The 21,668-nt window shown below is 42.9% G+C and overlaps 1 protein-coding gene across 4 annotated transcripts in view; it reads right to left on the bottom strand.

The window, feature by feature from the left end:
* ZFYVE26 (zinc finger FYVE-type containing 26) overlaps positions 1 to 21,668 on the bottom strand; it is an 83,343-nt gene that overhangs the window by 38,645 nt on the left and 23,030 nt on the right. For 3 of the 4 annotated variants that reach the window (XM_042943586.1, XM_042943584.1, XM_042943588.1), the window contains exons 15-28: positions 19,451 to 19,652; positions 17,978 to 18,241; positions 16,039 to 16,158; positions 15,768 to 15,932; positions 14,982 to 15,200; positions 14,236 to 14,338; positions 12,633 to 13,378; positions 11,151 to 11,347; positions 10,042 to 10,146; positions 6,501 to 6,623; positions 5,927 to 6,103; positions 4,230 to 4,476; positions 3,181 to 3,294; positions 857 to 1,020 (exon numbers count right to left, since the gene is read on the bottom strand). In XM_042943586.1, coding sequence (XP_042799520.1) covers positions 857 to 1,020; positions 3,181 to 3,294; positions 4,230 to 4,476; positions 5,927 to 6,103; positions 6,501 to 6,623; positions 10,042 to 10,146; positions 11,151 to 11,347; positions 12,633 to 13,378; positions 14,236 to 14,338; positions 14,982 to 15,200; positions 15,768 to 15,932; positions 16,039 to 16,158; positions 17,978 to 18,241; positions 19,451 to 19,652 — 2,946 coding nt within the window. The remainder of the gene's footprint in view (positions 1 to 856; positions 1,021 to 3,180; positions 3,295 to 4,229; positions 4,477 to 5,926; positions 6,104 to 6,500; positions 6,624 to 10,041; positions 10,147 to 11,150; positions 11,348 to 12,632; positions 13,379 to 14,235; positions 14,339 to 14,981; positions 15,201 to 15,767; positions 15,933 to 16,038; positions 16,159 to 17,977; positions 18,242 to 19,450; positions 19,653 to 21,668) is intronic. The other variant, XM_042943585.1, reaches the window with a different exon arrangement.

The raw sequence follows: 21,668 nt of genomic DNA on the forward strand, positions 1-21,668 counted from the left end.
TCACAGATGAGGGGAAAAGAGTCACAGAGAGATCACATTATCATCGTTCTCATCAGCCCTGAGCTAATAAGCCAGTCAGTACTGTGGTAAGTGTGGTACCATTTGTTATCATACCCAGTCCTTACAGTTCTATGGGCCAACAAATATATCATCCCTAGCTTACAAGTGAGCATCTGAGACTGAAAAAGTCACACTGCTAGTAAGAGGCAGAGCTGGGATTAGAACCTATGTCCTCTGTCTCCAGAGCTAGCACATAAAACCACTACTAGCCACCTGTCCTACTGTGAAAGGGGAGCTAGAAAGAAGATTGCTTGGTGTTTGGTGACTCCTCCTGCTATACCACTCTGCCTCTGTTTATTCTTTCATTAGAATGGAGAAAAAAAGATTTTAAAATTTAAGGCTCCTTGGAAGGTGTCTACCACCTGTCTGAATATAGAAAATATTTCTGGTTGGGTCAAAGATAAACCCAAAGTCTTAAGATTTGGTAGTTCTTCTAAAAATACCAATATCAAGGGGTGCCTGGGTGGCTCGGTCAGTTACATGTCCGACTTTGGCTCAGGTCATAATCTCATGGTTCAGGGGTTGGAGTCCTGGGTCGGGCTCTGTGCTGACAGCTTGAGCCTGGAGCCTGCTTCAGATTCTCTGTTTCCCTCTCTCTCTACCCCTCCCCTGCTTGCACTCTGTCTCTCTCTCTCTCTCTCTCCCCCTCAAAAATTAAAATAATAAAAACATTAAAAAAAATTAAAAATACCAATATCCTCTTAGGGACAGGAGGTGACTATAAACTCCAGGCTCACGAACTGGTGGTTTCCTTTCAGTTCCCCTGCTGGTAAAGCTGGAGACCAACACTGCTTACCATGGTGAAGCGCTCCCTGCAGCAGACCATGCAGACGCTTGCACTCTCGTCGGGCACCCACTGATGCCTGCCAGGGGGTGTTGCTGGGGGGACAAACTCTGGGGGGGGCTGATTCTCTGGGAAGCTCCTCTCCCTTGGACTGGGGGAACGTACAGTGGAGACACCTGGGAGTCAGAACGGAAGTCAGAGTAAAAGGCGATCAATAGTCCAGCTAATAAAGGAAGGAGGAATTAGAAAATTAGAATTTCTCCATGTTTCAAACCCCTACTGAAGTTATATATCCAGCCAATGGTCATCAGTGGCTGACTGTGTCATAGAGAGATACCAGGCATTGAGTGTCTCCTGATGGCAGGCATACAAATACCTATAAAATACACTTATCAGAAAATATTAAGCCTAAATGAAATCAAGCTTCTATATCTACCTACAAGTGTACTGGAAATACAGGGGACGGAGACCCAGCCTGCAGGGTGGCAATCAGCAAAATCTAACATGTGAGAAGCTCTACAGGACAAATGACCTAGTTTCCTCCACAAATAAAAAAGAGGCAGGGAAACCAATTGATGAAAAGAGATTTAAGAGGTATTTTAGCTAAATACCATATATGGACATTATTTAGATCTTAATTCTAGAAAAATCAATTCTAAAAAAAACATTAATGAGACAACTGGGGAAATGATAATAACAAGAAATCATTAATTTGTTTTTAGGCATGATAATGATCTTATGGTTTTGCTTTATAAATATCCTTACCTTTTAGAGACATATACTGATATATTCATAAACATAATCATATGATATCTAGGATCTGCTTCAAAATAATCCAGTAGAGGGTCAAGTGTATAATGGAACAAGAGTGGCCATCATGAGATGATAATTATTGTAGTTGGGCCATAGGTATGTGAGACTTCATTACATTATTCTACTTTAGAGTTTTGGAAAATGTCCACAATAAAAAACTAAAAAAAAAGGTAAACCAAAGCTGCTCAGGCTGCCATATGCAGATGCATGAGGCTGTTCATAAAACTATAAGTCTGCGCCCTTCCCTCAGGTCTGCTGGTTACTGTACAGCATGGCTAATTTTTAAAGTATGGCCATGAAATGCCACAGTCTTTGCTCTATGGTATTCAAGGAAACTTCTTGTCCCTAGCAGAGCAATGTTGGCAGGTCATGGAAAAAGAGAACTGAAAAATACAGTGACTCTCGGCAGTGCCCAAAAATCTCTCCCTGGAATCCCACTCCCTTAATGGTTGGCAAAACAAACACTTGCTGAGCTTCTTCTGAGGAGGGCAGGCCATTGAGCAAGGGGCCAGAAACTGTGGGAAAGGAGGCGTGGTGAAAAGGGGTCATCAGACATGGCTGAGGCCTTCAAGGAGACTGCAATCTGTGTAGGAGACATAAATGACAAACTGCAGCATAGGACTAAATACAGTCTATCATCCCCATTAGTGAAGTCTGTATTTGTGCATTTTGCCAGTCACCAAAATTTATCTGTAACCTCAAAATCAGTATTTGCAGTGCCTTTGTAGACACGGACAGAGTGGCGAATGATGTGAGTCACCTGACATGCCGGTTTCCATCTGAGGTTGAACAAGGTGACATTCTGCTTTCTTATTTCAGCTCTCATACAGAGGTGACCAGAGGACGGAGATGGTAGGGGACAGTGTGGTGTAGTGCCAGAATCTCTGGCTCTTGGGCTAGTGGGACAGGGTCTGAATCCCAAACACTCATTAGGCACTCATTAGTGGGCTTGCCTCAGGTGAGTCAGTCTAACACTTCTAGACCTCTTTTTCTCTTTGGTAAAATAAAGAAAATAAAATCTACTAGGATGAATGGTTTTCAATTTAAGATTATAATCTAAGTGACACAAACACACATACATACACTTTCCCTAGGAGCAATGGTCTAGTATTTGCTAATTCAGGGTTTGCAGAGATCTTCTAGAAATACTACTGTAAGTAAAAAAAATCAACTGTTAAATTTTCTGGGATATAGCTGGAATGGATGAAGGAAAACAATGAATAAGAATGTTGTAACTGAAGGGGGCACCTGGGTGGCTCAGTTGGTTGAGCGTCAGGCTCTTGATTTTGGCTCAGGTCATGATCCCGTGGTTTGTGAGATCGAGCCCCACACTGGGCTGTGTGCTCATATAGGGCCAGCTTGGGATTCTCTCTCTGCCTTTCCACACCCCCGCCCAATAAATAAATGAACTTAAAAAAAAAAAAAAAAGAATGTTGTAACTGGAAATGAAAAAAGAAGCAAAAGAATTGGAAATAAGGCAAGACTGAACTAACCAATGGGTAACTCTCAGAACCTGTTCTTACCAGGAGCAGCAGCAGAAGAGAACTCTGCTGATGGAGATCTAGACAAGGTCTCAAGGTCTGAAGCCTGCCCGACTTCCTGGAGATGAATCACAGAATCTGTAGAGAGGGAAAATGCTGACAAGATATATTCTACCATAAGCATCTTTCCTCACCATGCTAGGCATTTAATTTAAAGCCTTGTTGTTTGCTGAATGTTATCACATGATTCTACTAGGTACAAAAAGTATGCCAGAGGTACTTTCATGCTTCTTAAACTCCTCAAAAAGCAAAGGAGAGAAGGAAGCAGCTGCTAGGATTTTATGTATATATATTATATATATATATGTATATAGACATATATACACATATATATATATATATGTATGTATATAGACATATATACACATATATATATATATGTATGTATATAGACATATATACATATATATATATGTCTATATGTATATAGACATATATACATATATATATATGTCTATATGTATATAGACATATATATATGTATATATAATATATTTTTTTAATATATATATATAATACATATACATATGTATTATGTATACATACATATATATACAAATGCCCAGAGGGAAACAGAAAACAATTAAATGATAGCCCTGGAGGGTAGTGAGTAAGGAAAAAAAAAGCTGTCTGGGAACATCAGCTGACATTCCATTTTACTCATTCTAGAAGAGGCTCAGCTCGCATAGTAGTGGTATCTGAGGTGACCCTGGGAATAAAGCATACCATCAATACAGAATGACAGTACTTTAGAGTCCACTGCACTGAGGCCAGACAGAGACCACTCCCAGCATGTTTTGTTTCCCAAACCTTTATTGTCTGCACAGTTCTGATCTACCATCCCTTAATTTTGGTTAGCCTGCTACTTCCTCCAGGGCCAAGAGCTCTCCTATATAACAAAGAGCTCTCTCTCCTGACATGTATTCCTTTCACTCTTGATCAACTCAACAGAAGAAGAGAAATTAAAACTAAGGATGTAGTATGGTGTGTCTTCCTCCAGGTGGAGCCCCCATTAGTATGTTGGCACTTACCTGATCGTTTCTCTCTCAGAGAGTACGGGAAATCCAAGGCTTTTCCTGCATATCTGGAAAGCAGTGAGTCAACCTCATCCATGGTAAAGCCAATCTCCTGCCCAGTTAGCAGCTGCTGCAGAGTCTGCACAGCCACAGTGGCCCAGTCCACTTTCATGTTCATGAGTAGCTGTTCCAGCATGAGGAGGGGGTTTGAAGACAAATGGGAGTAGTTGGCCCGGTGTGGCTCAGGTAAGGTCAGTAGAACCTATTTGTAGGATAGATTCACACAATAAAGAAAACAGTACACTAGCATTTCAGAAGAAAGTCAAGGTTCTTATTGCGGGCAGGGGGTGGGGGGGCGGACAGAGGATCAGGGACCAAAGGTACATGGCCAACTATTAGACTTGGCTAGCAGTCTTTTAGGAAGCAAGGCTGAACTCCTCTATTTAAATCTTTCAGGTGGCAATCAAGAAGTACTTTAAGTACCTTTACCTAGATGAGGGGTTGGCTAACTTTCTCTGTAAGGGGTCAGATAGTATGTATTTTAGGCTTTATGGGCCATAAAGTCTCTGTGGCAACTACTCAACTCTGCCAATATAGCGTGACAACAGCCATAATCCATACATAAAGGAATGTATGGACTGTGTTCCATCAAAACCTGATTTACAAAATTAGGCTGAGTACTGGATTTGGCCCACAGGTGGCACCTCTAGGCATAGTTGAGCTCTGCCTGATCCTTAAAGCCAACATTCTGTCTATTCAAGGCATTAGTAGAATGAGCAATATAATAGTAGAATGAGGCATTAGTAGAATGAGCAACAGGAGGCTGCCTAAGTTAAGCACCTGTAGGGTCCTATAGGTAAATTATGTCTCTAAACTCCTAGACGTTGTTATCACTAGATACGAAATATGTTCACTGGGTCTGCTCATTGCCAATTTTCAAGGATTCATTCACCCATTTAGGTACAGTGCATTAAAAAAAAAAAAGAGTGCATTTTCCTTAGGAACATTTTATGTAGTTGAACTCTTAGCAAGTGAGCAGTGGTCATATTCACGGCACTTGTACTTGTGGGGTGAGGTCCATACTCACGGCATGGTAGATATGACTGCCAATTGGAATCATTAGAACAGTGTCAGATGGGTCCATTTCTCCCCAGACCCTCCTTCACTAGATTACTTTTTCTAGTTTATAATTTCTTCTGTTAGTGTCTCTAAGGTTACACATCAAACATAAAGGCCTCATTACCTAGACAGCTAACTCTTTTTTCTTTAGCCCAGACTAGGTTATCAAGCAGTGGTTTGAAATCCTCACATGAGAATCCCTTTGGAAGATAGCTAAGCCCTGTCCCAAGAGATTCAGTTTTAATTGATCTGGGGTAAAGGTCAATGATTTTTTTTTTTTTCTCTAAGTCCAAGTGATTCTACCATATAGTCAGCATTGGGAAGCACTGATACAGCAGACACCAGGGAAACCATGAAAAGTCAGGAGGACCACCCAGAATTCACTTTGGAGACAAGGCAAGATGAGAATGACTACTCCTAAGGGACTCAACTAGGCTATGGTGGGCTGTTAGGGTAAAGGTTTTATACAGCACAGACCAAGAATGGCAGGTGCCTGGGAGAAGAGCCATTGAAAGCATAAGTTCTGAAGTGGGAACTAGGCCGGCAGTCTCTCCCCCAGGGATGGCTTCCCACCACCCCATTTTCTTCCTGACCTTGGATCCTATGTATAGCGCCTGGATTTCACGGTGTCGGACAGCAGACAGTTCTCCGTAGAAGTGGGTGGTGAGGTAGTTGGCCAGGAAGTGAGAAGCGGCTAAGCTAGGGTGCTGGTCAAGGGATTGCTCTGTGACCTCAAGGCACATGGTGGGGTCAGGAATTCTTCGTAGGAGCTGTTGTAGGAGAAGCGTAGAGGAGAAAGGTGAGGACCATAAAGAACTCAGTCCAGCCCTGTTTTGAGAATGAACACTTAGGTTTATTCATTTTGGATTAATCCCTTCTCTGTACTTTTTTTCTGCCATCTCTGTAGCTTCACAAATGATGGCTTTGACCAGAGTTTAGCAGAATCCTGGACTCAGCTGACCATTTGGTATAAAAGGCAAGGCTACGCACCTTCTGCTGAAGATGACTACAATCATCTTGAGGACACAAAGGACTCCTTAAGGACATGAAGGGGCAGAAATGAGACTGCAAATGCTTTGCATGGGATTCAGCATGAACAAAGTCATCTGAATTGACTAAACTTTTTGTCTTATCCCAAAAGAAAAATGGCAAATGATGGAGGCTTACTTGCAGAGCCTTCTCATGATCTCCTTTTTCTAGAAGGTGGAGAAGATGCTTTTGATGTAGGCTGATTAAATGCTCTCTTGGAATGGGGTAGAGGCAGCCCCACTCTTCACACAGTCCATACTCCTGGAAGGAAACACACACGGCTTGAATCTCTTTAAATCACCGGCCTTGTCACACATCCAGCTTTTGCCAGATTTTTCTCAGCAGTCTTGATTCTGCTGGAGTCCCCAGGAAAGTCTGGTAAGTGTTGATGGGAAGTTCATTATTGGATTAAAGCGGGTTCATAAACTCAAGGGACTACAGTGGCAAGGGAGTCATGAAAACGATCGAAGTAGGCTGATGATTAATATCACTTTGTTCTGTGATCTAGTATAAAAAAGAAAAAGATGACATCCAGTGACTGACATTAGGTGTCAACCCTGGGGAGATAGTAAGGAAATGGGGAATACTGAGAAGACTGTCCAAAGGAGACAGTGCCGAGTAATGTATGGAATTGCTGAATTACTACATTGTATGCTGAAACTAATATAACACTATATATTAATTATATTTGAATTAAAATACATAAACAAAAGAACAAAACAAAACACAAAGGAGACAGTGTCTACTCAGCTCTGACTGTTACCATATATGCAAGGCCCAGTGTTGCCAGACTTCAAAAATTAAAAAAAATTTTCTTCAGTCAAAAAATTTCCATATTTCAAGGGGCGCCTGGGTGGCTCAGTTGAGCGTCTGACTTCGGCTCAGATTATGATCTTGCAGTTCATGGGTTCGAGTCCCATGTTGGGCTCTGTGCTGACAGCTCAGAGCTACAGCCTGCTTCGGATTCTGTGTCTCCCTCTCTCTGCCCCTTCTCCACTTGCGCTCTGTCTCTGTCTCTCAAAAATAAATAAACATTAAAAAATTAAAAAAAATTTTTTCCATATTTCAAAATGTCGGGAAGAGATCACAATATGAAAAATTAAAATTTGGCAGACCAATACTGCATAGGCCAAACAAACATGCTGGGCATTGGATTCCATCTGTGTCCCCATTTGCTAGCCCCCACTCCCAATTTGTGAACGTTGGATTAAAGTTTCAGAGAACGTCCGAGTATTTTAATGTGGTGCCATCTGGAATGCCCTCCCCACAACTCTGCCACCTCGTTTGGAGTGCTTCTTGGTTTCTCAGGCCCCATTAGGTGCCCTGCCTGTGCTCCCTCCACAATCTGTCACTTGATATATCGCAGTCATCTAGGGATGTGCCTCACATCACCACCCTTCCCCAAATGTGAGCTGCACAAGGTCAAGGGCTAAGCTTAATTGTCTTGTCTCACCACCACGAAGTAGAGTGGCAAATTACAGATGAGTAATAAAAGTTTCCTCAATGAATGAATGAACATCTGAATGAGTACATTCACATTTTGAACTATGGTATATTTAGCTCCTTAAAAAATGAAATTCTATTTAGCACTCAAATGTTCAATAAACATTTGAAAAGATATTCAAGGTCATTAGTAACCATGGAAACGTAAATTCCAACAGTAAAGAGATCTCATCTTATCGGCACAAAGGGAAAAGCTGGACAATACTGAATGCTGTAAGAATGTGGAGCAATAGGAACTGCAAGTGGACAACTGGTCTGAAAAGCAATTTCTAACATCTCGGTAAAGGTGAGGATGCTCATGCCTGACGATTCAGCAATTTCACCACTAGCGCTACATTCTGTACTTAGGGTGTACAGTGTGGGGTGACAGTATAAAAGCATCAATTGTATTATTCTCTACACTTTTCTGTACATTGGTAAATTTCACACACAAAAAGAGAAAAGAATGTGATGTAGTTACCAAGAAAATGTGGACATTGCAATCGCTATCAAAATAACACCAGGATTCTTCACAGAGCTAGAACAAACAATCTTAAAATTTGTATGGAACCAGAAAAAACCGCGAATAGCCAAAGCAATCTTGAAAAAGAAAACCAAAGCAGGAGGCATCACAATCCCGGACTTCAAGCTTATTAAAAAGCTGTAATCATCAAGACAGTATAGTACTGGCACAAAAACAGACACTCAGATCAATGGAATAGAGAACCCAGAAATGGACCCACAAACGTATGGCCAACCAATCTTTGACAAAGCAGGAAAGAATAACCAATGGAATAAAGACAGTCTCTTCAGCAAGTGGTGCTGGGAAAACTGGACAGCAACATGCACAAAAATGAACCTGGACCACTTTCTTACACCATACGAAAAAATAAACTCAAAATGGATGAAAGACCTAAATGTAAGACAGGAAGCCATCAAAATCTTCGAGGAGAAAGCAGGCAAAAACCTCTTTGATCTTGCCCGCAGCAACTTCTTACTCAACACGTCTCCAGAGGCAAGGGAAACAAAAACAAAAATACTACTGGGACCTTATCAAAATAAGAAGCTTCTGCACAGCGAAGGAAACCATCAGCAAAACTAAAAGGCAACCGATGGAATGGGAGAAGATATTTACAAACGATATATCAGATAAAGGGTTAGTATCCAGAATCTATAAAGAACTTATCAAACTTGACACCCAAAAAACAAATAATCCAGTGAAGAAATGGGCAAAAGACATGAATAGACACTTCTCCAAAGAAGACATCCAGATAGCCAGCCAACACATGAAAAAATGCTCAACATCGCTCATCATCAGGGAAATACAAATCAAAACCACAATAAGATAACCACCTCACACCTATCAGAATGGCTAACATTAACAACTCAGGCAACAACAGATGTTGGGGAGGATGCAGAGAAAGAGGATCTCTTTTGCACTGCTGGTAGGATTGCAAATTGGTGCAGCCACTCTGGAAAACAGTACGGAAGTTCCTCAAAAAATTAAACATAGAACTACCCCACAACCCAGCAAGTGCACTACTAGGTATTTATCCAAGGGATACAGGGGTGCTGTTTCGAAGGGAAACATGCACCCCCATGTTTATAGCAGCACTATCAACAACAGCCAAAGTATGGAAAGAGCCCAAATGTCCATCGATGGATGAATGGATAAAGAAGATGGGGTACAATGGAGTATTACTCGACAATCAAAAGAAAATGAAATCTTGCCATTTGTGACTACGTGGATGGAACTAGAGGGTTTTATGCTAAGCGAAATTAGTCAGAGAAAGACAAATAACATATGATTTAACTCATATGAGGACTTTAAGACAGGGAACAGATGAACACAAGGGAAAGGAAGCAAAAATAATATAAAAACAGGGAGGGGGACAAAACATAAGAGACTCTCAAGTATGGAGAACAGACAGAGGGTTACTGGAGGGGTTGTGGGAGGGGGATGGGCTAAATGGGTAAATCATTATTGCATTATATGTTAACTAACTTGGATGTAGATTACCAAGATAAAAAATAAAAAAATATATAATTACTTAATAAATCTAAAAAAAAAATGGGGGAAAAAAAAAAAAAAAAGAAAATGTGGACATTGATACATGGAAAGGGGTCTACACAACCAGGTAAGGAGTTTCAACTCTGAGAAGAGGAGAAAGGGAAATACCACTCAGGAAAATAGTACCTTTGCTTCTAGAATCATGTTCATGACAGTTGATGGGTCCTCAATGCAACAGTTCCTCAGGGTCTGCCAGTCACACCATACCACGGTAGTTTGCAAACCTAGAATCTAAGGGGAAATAGAAAACTCTCAAACCACACTGCAGCTTCCCCTTCCACAAACAAGTCACTGGAGTTTCCAGGGATGGGCCACCCCTAAGTTTGTGTCCCAAAGTCAGGCTGTCAAAACTTTGCAGGAGAGAGGAGAAATTAAAGCAAATGAGGCAAAGACTGTTTGGAAAAGTGAGTGAATGTATCTGGGAAGCATACTCAGGGAGCAAAGGCTGGGCAGGGAGGTCAGGATTGGAACCTTTCACTTAACAGGGCAATCAGAGGCTTCTGTGTTTCACAACTTGTGCACCCTTCTGGGGTCATTTGTCCCATGCTCCCCCATCTCAAAACTCTACCCAAGATATTCTCCCAGCTTGAATGTTCCGTGGGATCGTCTTTCGTGCAGCATTTAAGCTCTGCATGAAAAGTGCTGAGGAAGAGTGGAAAGAAAATCTCTTTCACCTGCCATTTTCACTTTCTCTGATGGGGCTCTGGACTCTGGTTGCAAGTACACATGGAAAAATCAGCACAGATTTTATACTTGCTATGTAGCCATATCACCTAAATCTGTCTCCTTGGGCCTCTTGATCTTGAATATAACACTCATCTGCAAATAATCGTTCATTTGGAAACTATCACTTTCATGCAGCCTTTCAAAATGGCTGTTGAAATTTAAAACAATCTTTAAAAAAGATATAATTGAGATTAAGCTCTATAAAAACGCTTGAACAACAACAAAGAAGACATAACAGACATAAAACATGCACAAAACTCAAATACACATGTGAAAGAGGCTTTGTGGACTGTTATTATTATCCTTGTTTGATGCATTCATATTTAAAATTATAAAAGGAAATAGATATACGGTCTCCTCATTGTTTACCTAAAAACAGAAGCCAGATACAGAACAAAAGCCAGGCCCAGATCGTCTGTGTCTTAAAATCCACCATCACATGAAAATAGGCTGGAGCTGGTAATATAGTGGGAAGCCTATTTCCTTCCTCTCGATGTGGGGACCCATACCTTCTGATACACCCGCAGCTCTGCTAGCTTTCTCTGTAGCTCACACTTTAGTCCATCTTGGACAGTTGTGTCTGAGATGCAGTATGCCAGGATCTCCAGGCACCACTCCAGGGGCCACCTGTCCATAAACTGTAGGGTTAGCCGACTTCTCAGCGATGCGTCCTTCACAGGAAACAGGAACTGCCAACCGTCTTTGTCTATAAGGTGAAAAGATACCCAAAGATATTAAGTCTGGCACTGGAAGAGCTCAAGAATCCAGTTTACTTCTTAAGAAAAGGGCTTTGCTCAATTTCATAAAACAGGAGCTTGGAGGATCCGTGAGACCCATCTGACCTTAATTAATGTTTATACTTGGAACCATTACGTAACAAGCAGAAATGCCATATACCCTTATGTTTCTCTTTATGCTAACTTAATCACAGTCATGAGATTTTCTGAACAGAGAGAGAGAGAGAAGGAGAAAGGAAGAAAAAGGAAGAGAGGAAGGAGGAAGGAATAAAAGATAGAAGAGCAGACGTATTTTGAAATACAGAGACATCTCCGTATTTTGGCAGGCTGCACAGATAGCACCATTTCAGACTCGGCTTGTAGGTGGAACCTCTGGTTTTCCCTGCAATTTCCACTCTGTGAAATTCAAATATATAACTGCTTGAAAGTTATTTCAGGTAAACTAGTTTCACTCCCTCCATACCCTCTATCATTATTACTTAGATCTTTCCCACACCCATTTCACAGATCTGAAAACAATTAATTTCTAAGCAATTAAGGCTGCACAGCCCATCAGGGGATTTCTCCACCTTCTCTAGGAAGGATTTTCTTTCTCCTTTCTGCAGGGCAGTCAAGCCCTGGATTGAGAAGCTATTCCCTACAGCATGCCCAACCCTTGCTCCCCCAGTGGAGTGTCTAGGTCATTGCTCTCAAAGCCCTTAAAAGTTCCTTGGGAGCTTTTATATATGTACCACTGACTAAGCCAACCAGGCACCCCCACAGTCCGTTTTTATGAATAAAATTTTAGTAGAGTGTACTTATGGTAATTTGTTTACGTATCACGTATGGCTGCTTTCATGCTATAATGGCAGAGTCCAGTCGCTGCAACCAAGACTGTATGGCCTACAAAGCCCTTTACAGAAAAAGTTTGCTGATCCCTGTTTTAAAGTAAACACTTGTTTGAATCCCATCCTGGGCTTCTGGGGGTTGTGCTCAGATATATGTAATTTATAGAATTTTCCAGGGATTGTGATATGCAGTGTTGAGAAAGTTGGTTATGAGTGCCCATTCTAAAGGTAGATGGAGTGGGGTTCTAAGCTCTGCTCCTATCCTGGGCAAGTTTTCTACCTTTTGAGCCTCAGTCTCTTCTTGGTATCATGAGATACAGTGGCACCTTTCTCTAGAGTTACTATGAAGATCCAATGCAATGATACACTCACTGAATGCTCAATGTTATTACCACCAGCGAAGGGGGAGGCATAGCTTTCTGCTCACCACATGCCGCGGCACAGCTCAGGATCGCATCCTTTATGTTGCTCAAGTCATCCACATCTCGCCCGTACACTTCTGTGAGCTGAAGCGCTTGGGGCCAATCTCTGGCCACCAGGGCTTCCTTGAAGGCCTCAGTAAGCACGTCTAGAGCACTGGGAGAGTGCAGGCCCAGGAGGACGGTAGACAGACTGGCCCGACCACAGAGACTCACTGCCAGGCTCTGCCCCTGCTCAGTGGACCGTCGTAGGGGTTCCCAGGCAGCCATGAGGGAGGCCTTAAGCATAGGGAACTGTTCCAGGAGGCGTTCACACTCCTGGGCTACCTGCTCTGCGCTCAGAGGCACTTCCCTGCGGCCACGAAGCTCCTTCCATGACAAGCTGGGCTTGGTGAGCTTTGACCCCTGGGAAGCTCCTAGACAGGCCACTGTGGCCAGCAGCTTTGAGCGGGACTTAAGGAAGGCCAAGGCAGAAGAGGTAAGGGCTGGGAGTGATGAATCCCTTGGGGAAGAGGGGGGCTTTCTCTCCAATGTGGGATTCCCAGTTGGCTTCGGGGAGCTCAGTGTAGAAAGTGGGAGGTCATCCAGGCAGTGGGAGGTGTGCAGCTGGACCATGACGCCCAGCTGGGTCACAAGGGATGATGTCTGCTGACTTTGCTGGGAAGAGCAAAGGGCAAGATGCTCACAGCAGCAGTTAACAATGACCTTCGGCACACTCAGGTTGAGCCCCTCTCGGGCCAGAAGGACTGCCAGCCTGGACGGAGAGAAGCAGACGGCATGTAAGACCTGAGGGCACAGGTATATCACCCAAGTTCAGAATTTTTTTATGCATATACAATCAAATGTAAATGCAGGCTCTTTGTTATTCTTACTCTCTCCCTCTCCCCACTGCCTCCCCCCCACCCCCCCACCCCAGACAAAAGGTAGCCTATTAGAGCTACTGCTCTGCCCTTGCTTTTTCGTTTGATAACATATCTGGGAGAACTGTCCACATCCCTCTAGAGAGAGACCACCTCATTCCTATTTACAGTTATACAATATTCCATTATAGGTGGAACCATAATTTAACCAGTCTTTTATTAGTGGACAGTGGATTTTTCTGATCTGTTGCTACTACATACAAGGCTGTAATAAAATGACTTTGGATAAACACCATTTTTCACATGTCAGTAAAGCCACAGGATAAATTCCCCAATGTGATTGCTAGATCAAAGGATATATAAATTTGTTTTTTGTAATAAATATAGACAAACTGTCTTCCCACAGGGGCTGTACCAATTTATATCCCACCAGCAATCCATAAGAATGCTTGTTTTCCTATGGTGTAGTCAACTCATGAGCTATCAAATTTTTGGATTTTTGTCTATTCATGAATGAAGACTCACCCCTTAATTTTATGCTTGCAACATAAATGTTGCGAGAGGTGGTGAGAGAGAAACAACTGAAATTGAACTTTAATGTAGCTGTGTAAGAGTAAGTGCAAATTAAGGGAAAAATCTGGAAGAAATCCCTACTCTCTGTACTGAATCCAAGCACCACCCCACTGAGCACTCCTTAATGAAACCATTAGGAAGGCCCATCCATGCCTAACTCCCACAGAGTAGCTCCTACCTGTCTGGGGGAACTTGTCGCTCAAGCAGGAGGTGTGACACAAGTTGGGAAGAGCTCTGTTGCAGGAGAACAAATGGATTTCCTACCTTGACTTCCATGTGATCTGCCAAGAGAAACAAAGTGACCCTGGTTTTCACCAATGACTGCAATAGCTCAGAGCCCTGTTTCCCAGAATTAATAAAGAAGTGCAGTATCAAAATGAAGACTATACTGATATAGTCAGTAATACTTTCTGACTATAGTCAGAAAATACTTGATATTTTCTATGTAAAGGGTATTCTCAACATGACGCTGACCACAAATTGACACCTTACCACTGCTCTAAAGACTTCCAACCACAGACAAACTTTAGTGGGTAGGTTTGGCCCCAAATAGCTCATCCTGCTCTCTTAAATAGGACTGAAGTGCACGCAGTACTCTCTCTGTGGACTCAAGCAAGAACCTGGCCCTCAGATCATAGACATGACTCGTCTCTGGGTCCTCAAATCCACAGTGGTCTGAGAGAGGTGTTTTTGCCATTAATGCAGTCAAAATTTATTCGGTACTCCCATGTGCTGTACAGGTGTACCCAACAGTGAGCAAGCAGGGATGAATAAAACACAGGGATGAATAAGAGGGGACCCTATAAATCTAGCGTTCTTGGCTACTGCTGTACCCAGAACCTCTTAATTGAGCACCTTTCCTCTTCCCTACCCTAAACACTTGCAGGCCAGTCACAACTCCCTTTCCTCTTTCTTGCTACTTACCGGGCTCAGAACTCAAACTCCGAAGGAGAACCGCGGCCATGGTGCTGCAGTAACTGAAGAAGGTGCCTAGGTAGTCAGTCTGTCTGCTGCCTGCTGGGGTCTGTCTGCCCAAATTCTTCTGGAGGAGCTGAGTCTGGATGTGCACAGGGTGGGCCTCTGCCTCTGGAGCTTTCTGGGCCGCCTGCTCCACCAGTGAGGAGAGTGGAGTACTCCTGGGCTCTGGGAGGAGTTATGGCAAGAGAAGGGAGGGAGGCCTTAGTCTCTGCTTCCAGCTCTGGGTCAATGGGGCATCCTATAGCTCGGGTGCTATGCTTACAAGGCAGCTATAAAGTCCTAAATTGGTTGCCCTTACGAGTGATTCTCAGCCAGTAAGAGCTTTGAGTTTGCAGAAATCAGGGTGGATAGTCCTGTTTTCACCCCAGTGTCTCTGGGGTGGAATGGCTTGATGAAGAGCACAGCAATCCTTTAGGGAAGGTTGATAAATATTTACTGAGTACCTTCTGGGTGTATTTCTCATTAAGAATGAGAAAAATGTTCAAGTCAAAAAAAAAAAAAAAAAAAACTGAGAAAAATGTATCAGCTAAGGGAGCATTAAGCATCCCTTCACTTGAGGGGCTGGGAAAACAGGTGGAATTAGCTGTGAGACATGCCCTGGCTAAGAAGGGGCTTCATGAGCCCAGTTCCGGAGTCCTAAGCCTCTGCCCCAAAGTGTTCCTTCACTCTCGGCTATCCCCTCTCTCCAGCTCAGCCCTCATCTGCTGCGGCGCAGTCGAAGTCGGGACGTACCTGGCAGCTGTAGAGCCTCTCTCAGCGCCTGGAGGACTTGTTCCAGCTGCTGGAACAGGGTGGTGTGGCCGGCGACACAGTCCTCGGTTAGGCTGGGCCAACACATCTGAAGCAGCTCAGCTATGCTGCACCGCGGAGGGCCCCCTCCTTTTTCTTCTACACTCTCTGTGGAAAGCAAATGAGAAAAAGTGAACGCTGATGCTGATCTAATGCTCCAAGTTTAGGAGAAAACAAAACAAACAAACAAAAAAACGGGAGAAAAGCAGCTCACCCGATTTAGTTTGTCCGGCTGATGTAAGTGGATAATTGAGAATCTTACTGATTTGCTGAAGAACAACAGGAAAACCTCGAATGCCATCAGCATTGAGGAGTACCTGGTCTAGCCGCCGACCTGGAAATGGATTGAAGGAAGAGGGAATGCAGAAAAAATAAGGCACTTTCAGAGACGGATAACTCAGTCTTGTACTTACTTGTACAGTTTTGTCTTCCCCAACATTAAAGAGGAAACATATGCTGTGCCATTTTGGTGACAGCCAGCTTACCTGGTTTATTCAATGTCTGAGGTTCCAGGGTTACCTCCAGCCTGATGCCTCAGCTGCAAACAGCAGCGGGCACACGGTCTCTGGCACTCTATGGAACTGCTGTCCCAAGCCAAACACTTGTGTGGATTTGCCTTGGTACAGTCCTCAGCTGAGAACTTGAGCTGGGATCACATCTGTCTTCTCTCTTTGCCTAAAGGGGCATCTTGACACCCTGACTAGACTATAAACAACTTAATGGACAGAGATTATTCCTTGTATCTCTCATACCCCCTACACTTTGGATAATCTGGAAATAAGACTAGATACTATTGATTGACATGAAACCATTTCAGCTATTAACAGTTTGGATAATATCTCCTTTCATTTTTGAATGAGTACTAGAAAAAGGGGAGGGAAATTGTTCAATAAGAACAGCATTGCATATGCCACAGTATACTTTCTTAGAAGGTCTATGTGAACATTAAAGGACATTTTAACAACAGCTCAGAAAGGATTTGTAGAGGCATGCAGAAAAGAGGTACCACAGCAGGCCTGGGGCTGCTATCCTTAGAAAGGCCTGCCTGCAAGGTTGCCACTGGCTGGCATCTACAAACTTGACTAAATAATGGTTTCTGACACTGATATAGAACTTGCCCTAGATGATAAGAGTGGCCAGCTGTGCCTACACTGTTTGTACAACGTGGTTTATGCTGAACACCTGTTTCCTTTTGAGAATCTAGAATTTTGGTACACACGAGGCAGAGATGCCCCCCCCCCCCCCCCCCCCCCCCCCCCCCCCCCGCCAAACAAAACAAAACACAACAAAACGTTGGGCATTGAGTCTCTGAGCTTCCTTGGATACACTTGTCACAGCTCATTGCTAGAGGAATTAAGCATATCCTGTGTGAGTCCACAGGGAGAAGACTCCTGGAAGCTATGCCTGGCTTCCTCCGGACTTTATCCCGTGAGCCTTTTCCCTTTGCTGATTTTGCTGCGTATCTTTTTGTTGCAATAAATCTTAGCCAAGAGTATGACTACATGCTGAGTTTTTTAACTTCTCCTAATGAATCACTGAACCTAGGAGTGGCTCTTATATCATGACCTATTCACCTTTCATCTCTCCTTACTACTGAGAGAGAGGTGCTTTGTCCAACGTTTGGTGTATCACGGATGGGTGGAGAGTGGAACTTTGCCTAATTCTTCACATTCCTCTACGTTCATATACCAAATTCCTCCAAGAATTCAATATACACGTTCTGGGACATTATTAACCAAGGTACAATCCTCCCTCTAACTGTGATCCATGAAATATTCCCTTTCACCTGGTTTACGAACTCAAGACTGTTCTAGGTTTTAGATTAAGTGGGGTTCATTCTTCAGGAGGCATGCAGTCTGAAGGCACAAATTCCACTTATATCATTTTTGAATATATATTTTTTCCTTGAATTTATCTATAAACCAGAAAAGAATTTCCCTAAATTACTGCAGACTGCCAAGTCTATTAAGAAGACAAAACTCTCAGACTATATTTAAGCCACTAAATTGGACATGAGGAAATTAACTAATAATCCTTTTTCCCTATCTTTCCTACCCCGAAAAGCATTTTCTTCTAATCCAATTTATCAAGCATCTCAGAAACCCATCCCCCCATTTGAGAATTAAGGAATACAGCTAAAGAAGCACACTCACCCCGGCTCTCGAGGCTAATGTTTAGACGTCGTTCAGCTGTTTCTAAGAGCTGCTTGCAGGTTTTCCAGAGCTGGCACTGAGAGCAAGCTAGGTCAAATGCAGCCATGGCAGGGGGACTGAGGTCTTCCAGAACCTCTCTCAGGGGAGCAGTGGGCTCCAGCAGGGTGTTGCTTATCCAAAAGTCCTCCTGGAGGGTGGGGATGGGTTCTCCAGCGGTGCTGAGTAGCTTGTCAGTCACATCAGAGATGGAGTAAAATACCATTCCTGGACACACAGCAGTGGAGTAAAAAGCAAGAGGTTAAGATGATTCTCACTACCACTTGTATTTTGAAAAGTAGTTATTTAAAAAAAAAATGTTTGAGGGGTGCATGGGTGGCTCAGTCGGTTAGGTGTCCAACTCTTGGTTTCAGTTCAGGTCATGATCTCACAGTTCGTGAGTTTAAGCCCTGCACACTGGGCTCCACGCTGACAGCACGGAGCCTGCCTGGGATTCGTTCTCTCCCCCTCTCTCTCCCTCTCTCTCTGCCCCTCCTCTGCTCTTTCAAAATAAATAAACTTAAAATTAAAAAAAAAAATGTTTGAGATCCTTCTGCATGGCATTATCTTTCATGCATATTAGTACCATCATTACAGCCTGGTCTTATGGCATGAAAACAATGTTACATAAAGGAAGACCCAGAGAAACTCAAAATGGTAGAGATGATTGGGGGCTTCTTCCCAATGGGAGCTAAAGAAGGGAGCTGAGAAGTAATGAGGTGACTCTGTGTGTGCTAATCAGAAAAGATCTCTAAAACGCATTGCTACAAAAAAAAAAAAACCAAAAGGTAGAAAACAGTACTTATTCTTAAAAGCCCATTTATATTAAAAACAAAAAGGATGTGCATACATTCTTTTGACTAGGTACAGAGAATTTCTGGGAGAATGTAAAGCAGCAATGTGTGATGGTACTTGATATGTGGAACCTAGGTCAGGAAGAGGCATGGAAATGTGGGGCAGGGTTCTCCCCTCAAGAAATATCGAAAGGATGAGCTTCTGCACTGCTGCCAATGCTGGGCATTGAGGCCTGTGAAGCCCAGGCTGTTGGCATGATACACAGCTTCTTTGCTTTATGGAAAAGTAAAGTAACACGCTTTCTCTCTGAATAACTAGATAGGAAGGAAACAAATTCCCAACCATTGCCCTGAGCCCAAGGTAGCGGCCATCAAAAACACATGGGGGAAATGGCATTCATACTCTTCCATTTAAATCCCACAGGAAGAGCTTACCGGAGTAGCTGAAGGGGCAGGTATGTGACCACCCAGCTTAGGGAATTCGGGCACAGCTAAAGACCGACTCTGTGTGTGTCAGGACTGCTATGGTTCAAGGCAAGTGTCCTGCTCTGGATTTCTGCTCACCTTTATGAGGAGCCTGTGATTTGGTGGCTTTTCCCCTGGTACCCCCCCTCCTCCAGCGCCCTCACCGCCCTTGTGGCACCTGCTGCTGCTGCGCTGCCGATGGCTTGTAGAGTCGAGCGGCCGCTGCCTGTTCTCCGAATGGTGCTGCTCCCGCCATCTGAGTTCTGGTTTTCAATCTTGTGCTCTACCCGGGCCAGTTCCTGGATCACCTCCTGGTAGCGCTCCACAAACATCAGTTCCCCTGAGCTGGGCGAGGACTTCAGGTTGAACATGAACACCACCTGCCACAGGACAGCAAGCATGGGTTGTGCTGGTGCCGCAGAGTTGGGGACTCTAGAAATATGAGATCTTGCCCAACATCAGACTATGGCCCCAAGACATCTGCTTTGTAGGCTTGTGAGAGAACTGAATATTAGAAGATTGGATCAAATATAGAAATAACTCATAAATGTCAGCAAGAAAGCCACTAGAGCCCCAGTAGAAAATAGGCAAAAGATGTAGATAATTTTAAAGAAAAAATACATATGACTCCTATATAGATGAAAAATATTTTCCCTTACCAGTAATCCAGGGAATTTAAGAAACATTAATACCGTGTTGCTTCTATCACAATGACAAACTGTAAAAATAAACCCTCATGGAGTGGTGGTAGAATGAACTGTCACAATCTTTTTTGAAAAGCAATTTGACAATCTATAAAGTTTTAAAAATGTGTATAGTCTTTGACTTAGTAATTTTCATCAGAAACTCTTAAGGAAATAATTCAAAAGACTTAATGTCTAAAGGTGATAATCTTGTCACTATTTTTTTTTTTTTTCCAACGTTTATTTATTTTTGGGACAGAGAGAGACACAGCATGAACGGGGTAGGGGCAGAGAGAGAGGGAGACACAGAATCGGAAACAGGCTCCAGGCTCTGAGCCATCAGCCCAGAGCCTGACGCGGGGCTCGAACTCACGGACTGTGAGATCGTGACCTGGCTGAAGTCAGACGCCCAACCGACTGCGCCACCCAGGCGCCCCAATTGTCACTATTTATTACAACTATTCCATGGTTGAAAAGAATCTAATGTTGAGTAACAGGAGAATGGTCAAATGCAGCTACTTGATGAGACTACTGTGCGGTCACTATAATCAGTTATAAGGCAAACATAAAAAAGGCTCTATGTAAAGTTTTAGATTCACAATAATCTTGGCTATAGAAAAGTCATGCATAAAAAATATACTTTACCTTTAATATTGGTAATTCTGGACAATAGGGTTAATACCTATTAATATTTTTTGGTATTTTCTTACAATATTCATGACTTACTCTGTAACCAGCTTAAGAAAATAGAAATTTTATTTAAAAAAAAAAAAAAGAAAAGAAGGTCAAGGCCCCAGGAAAGGAAGAGGAGGTGAGAACATTTAGGAGTAAAGCCTCTTGGAGGTGGGAAGGTGGGGTGTCCTGGCTGATTTCCTCTCTGGATTTGGGTGTAAGAAAGGTTGGCAAGGGTCCTGTTCTCCCCCAGAGGGTCAAAATTATCACTATCATTCAAGTATGGGATCTAAAATGATCAGAGGAAGTTAAACCAAGATTCTCCTACCACCTAGATTTCTCCTCAGTTTATTCCTCAACAACTGAACTCATGTGAAAGAAAAATTCTGAACTATGTGTTAAGGGACCAGCCCAAGTGTGATAAATATACCAAGAGAGTTTTAAAAACCAGAATAGTAGATTGTTATGCTATTAAATTTAAGCAATTTTTTGTAGAGGATTCTTGCATTTCTCACAGCTTGTACATAATCCTCTTAACATTCCCATGAGGTAGGACAAGCAGGTAGTACATTTCACTCCAATTTTCCAATGAGGATATCAAATTTCAGACAGGGTAAGAGTCTTTCTGACCTCTACCTGTACTTTTCCCTATATAACATGAACATCCTAGTTTGGTACCCCCTCTACTTCTTGTATAGTGAATTGGCATTCTAGTTATTAAAAATTGTCTGTAGGGGCGCCTGGGTGGCTCAGTCGGTTGAGCATCCGACTTCAGCTCAGGTCATGATCTCGCAGTCCGTGAGTTTGAGCCCCGCGTCAGGCTCTGTGCTGACAGCTTGGAGCCTGGAGCCTGCTTCAAATTCTGTGTCTCCCTATCTCTCTGCCCCTCCCCCACTCATGCTCGCTCTCCCTCTCTCTCTCTCTGTCAAAAATAAATAAAAACATTAAAAAAATTAAAAAAAATTGTATTATGATTTTTCACTATACAAAAATACATATGTGTTCACTGAAGGTGTTCAAGGAAAGAAACAAAAAAAATGT

This window comes from Panthera leo, chromosome B3, assembly GCF_018350215.1.
Source record: "Panthera leo isolate Ple1 chromosome B3, P.leo_Ple1_pat1.1, whole genome shotgun sequence".
Classification (NCBI taxonomy): Eukaryota; Metazoa; Chordata; class Mammalia; order Carnivora; family Felidae; genus Panthera; species Panthera leo.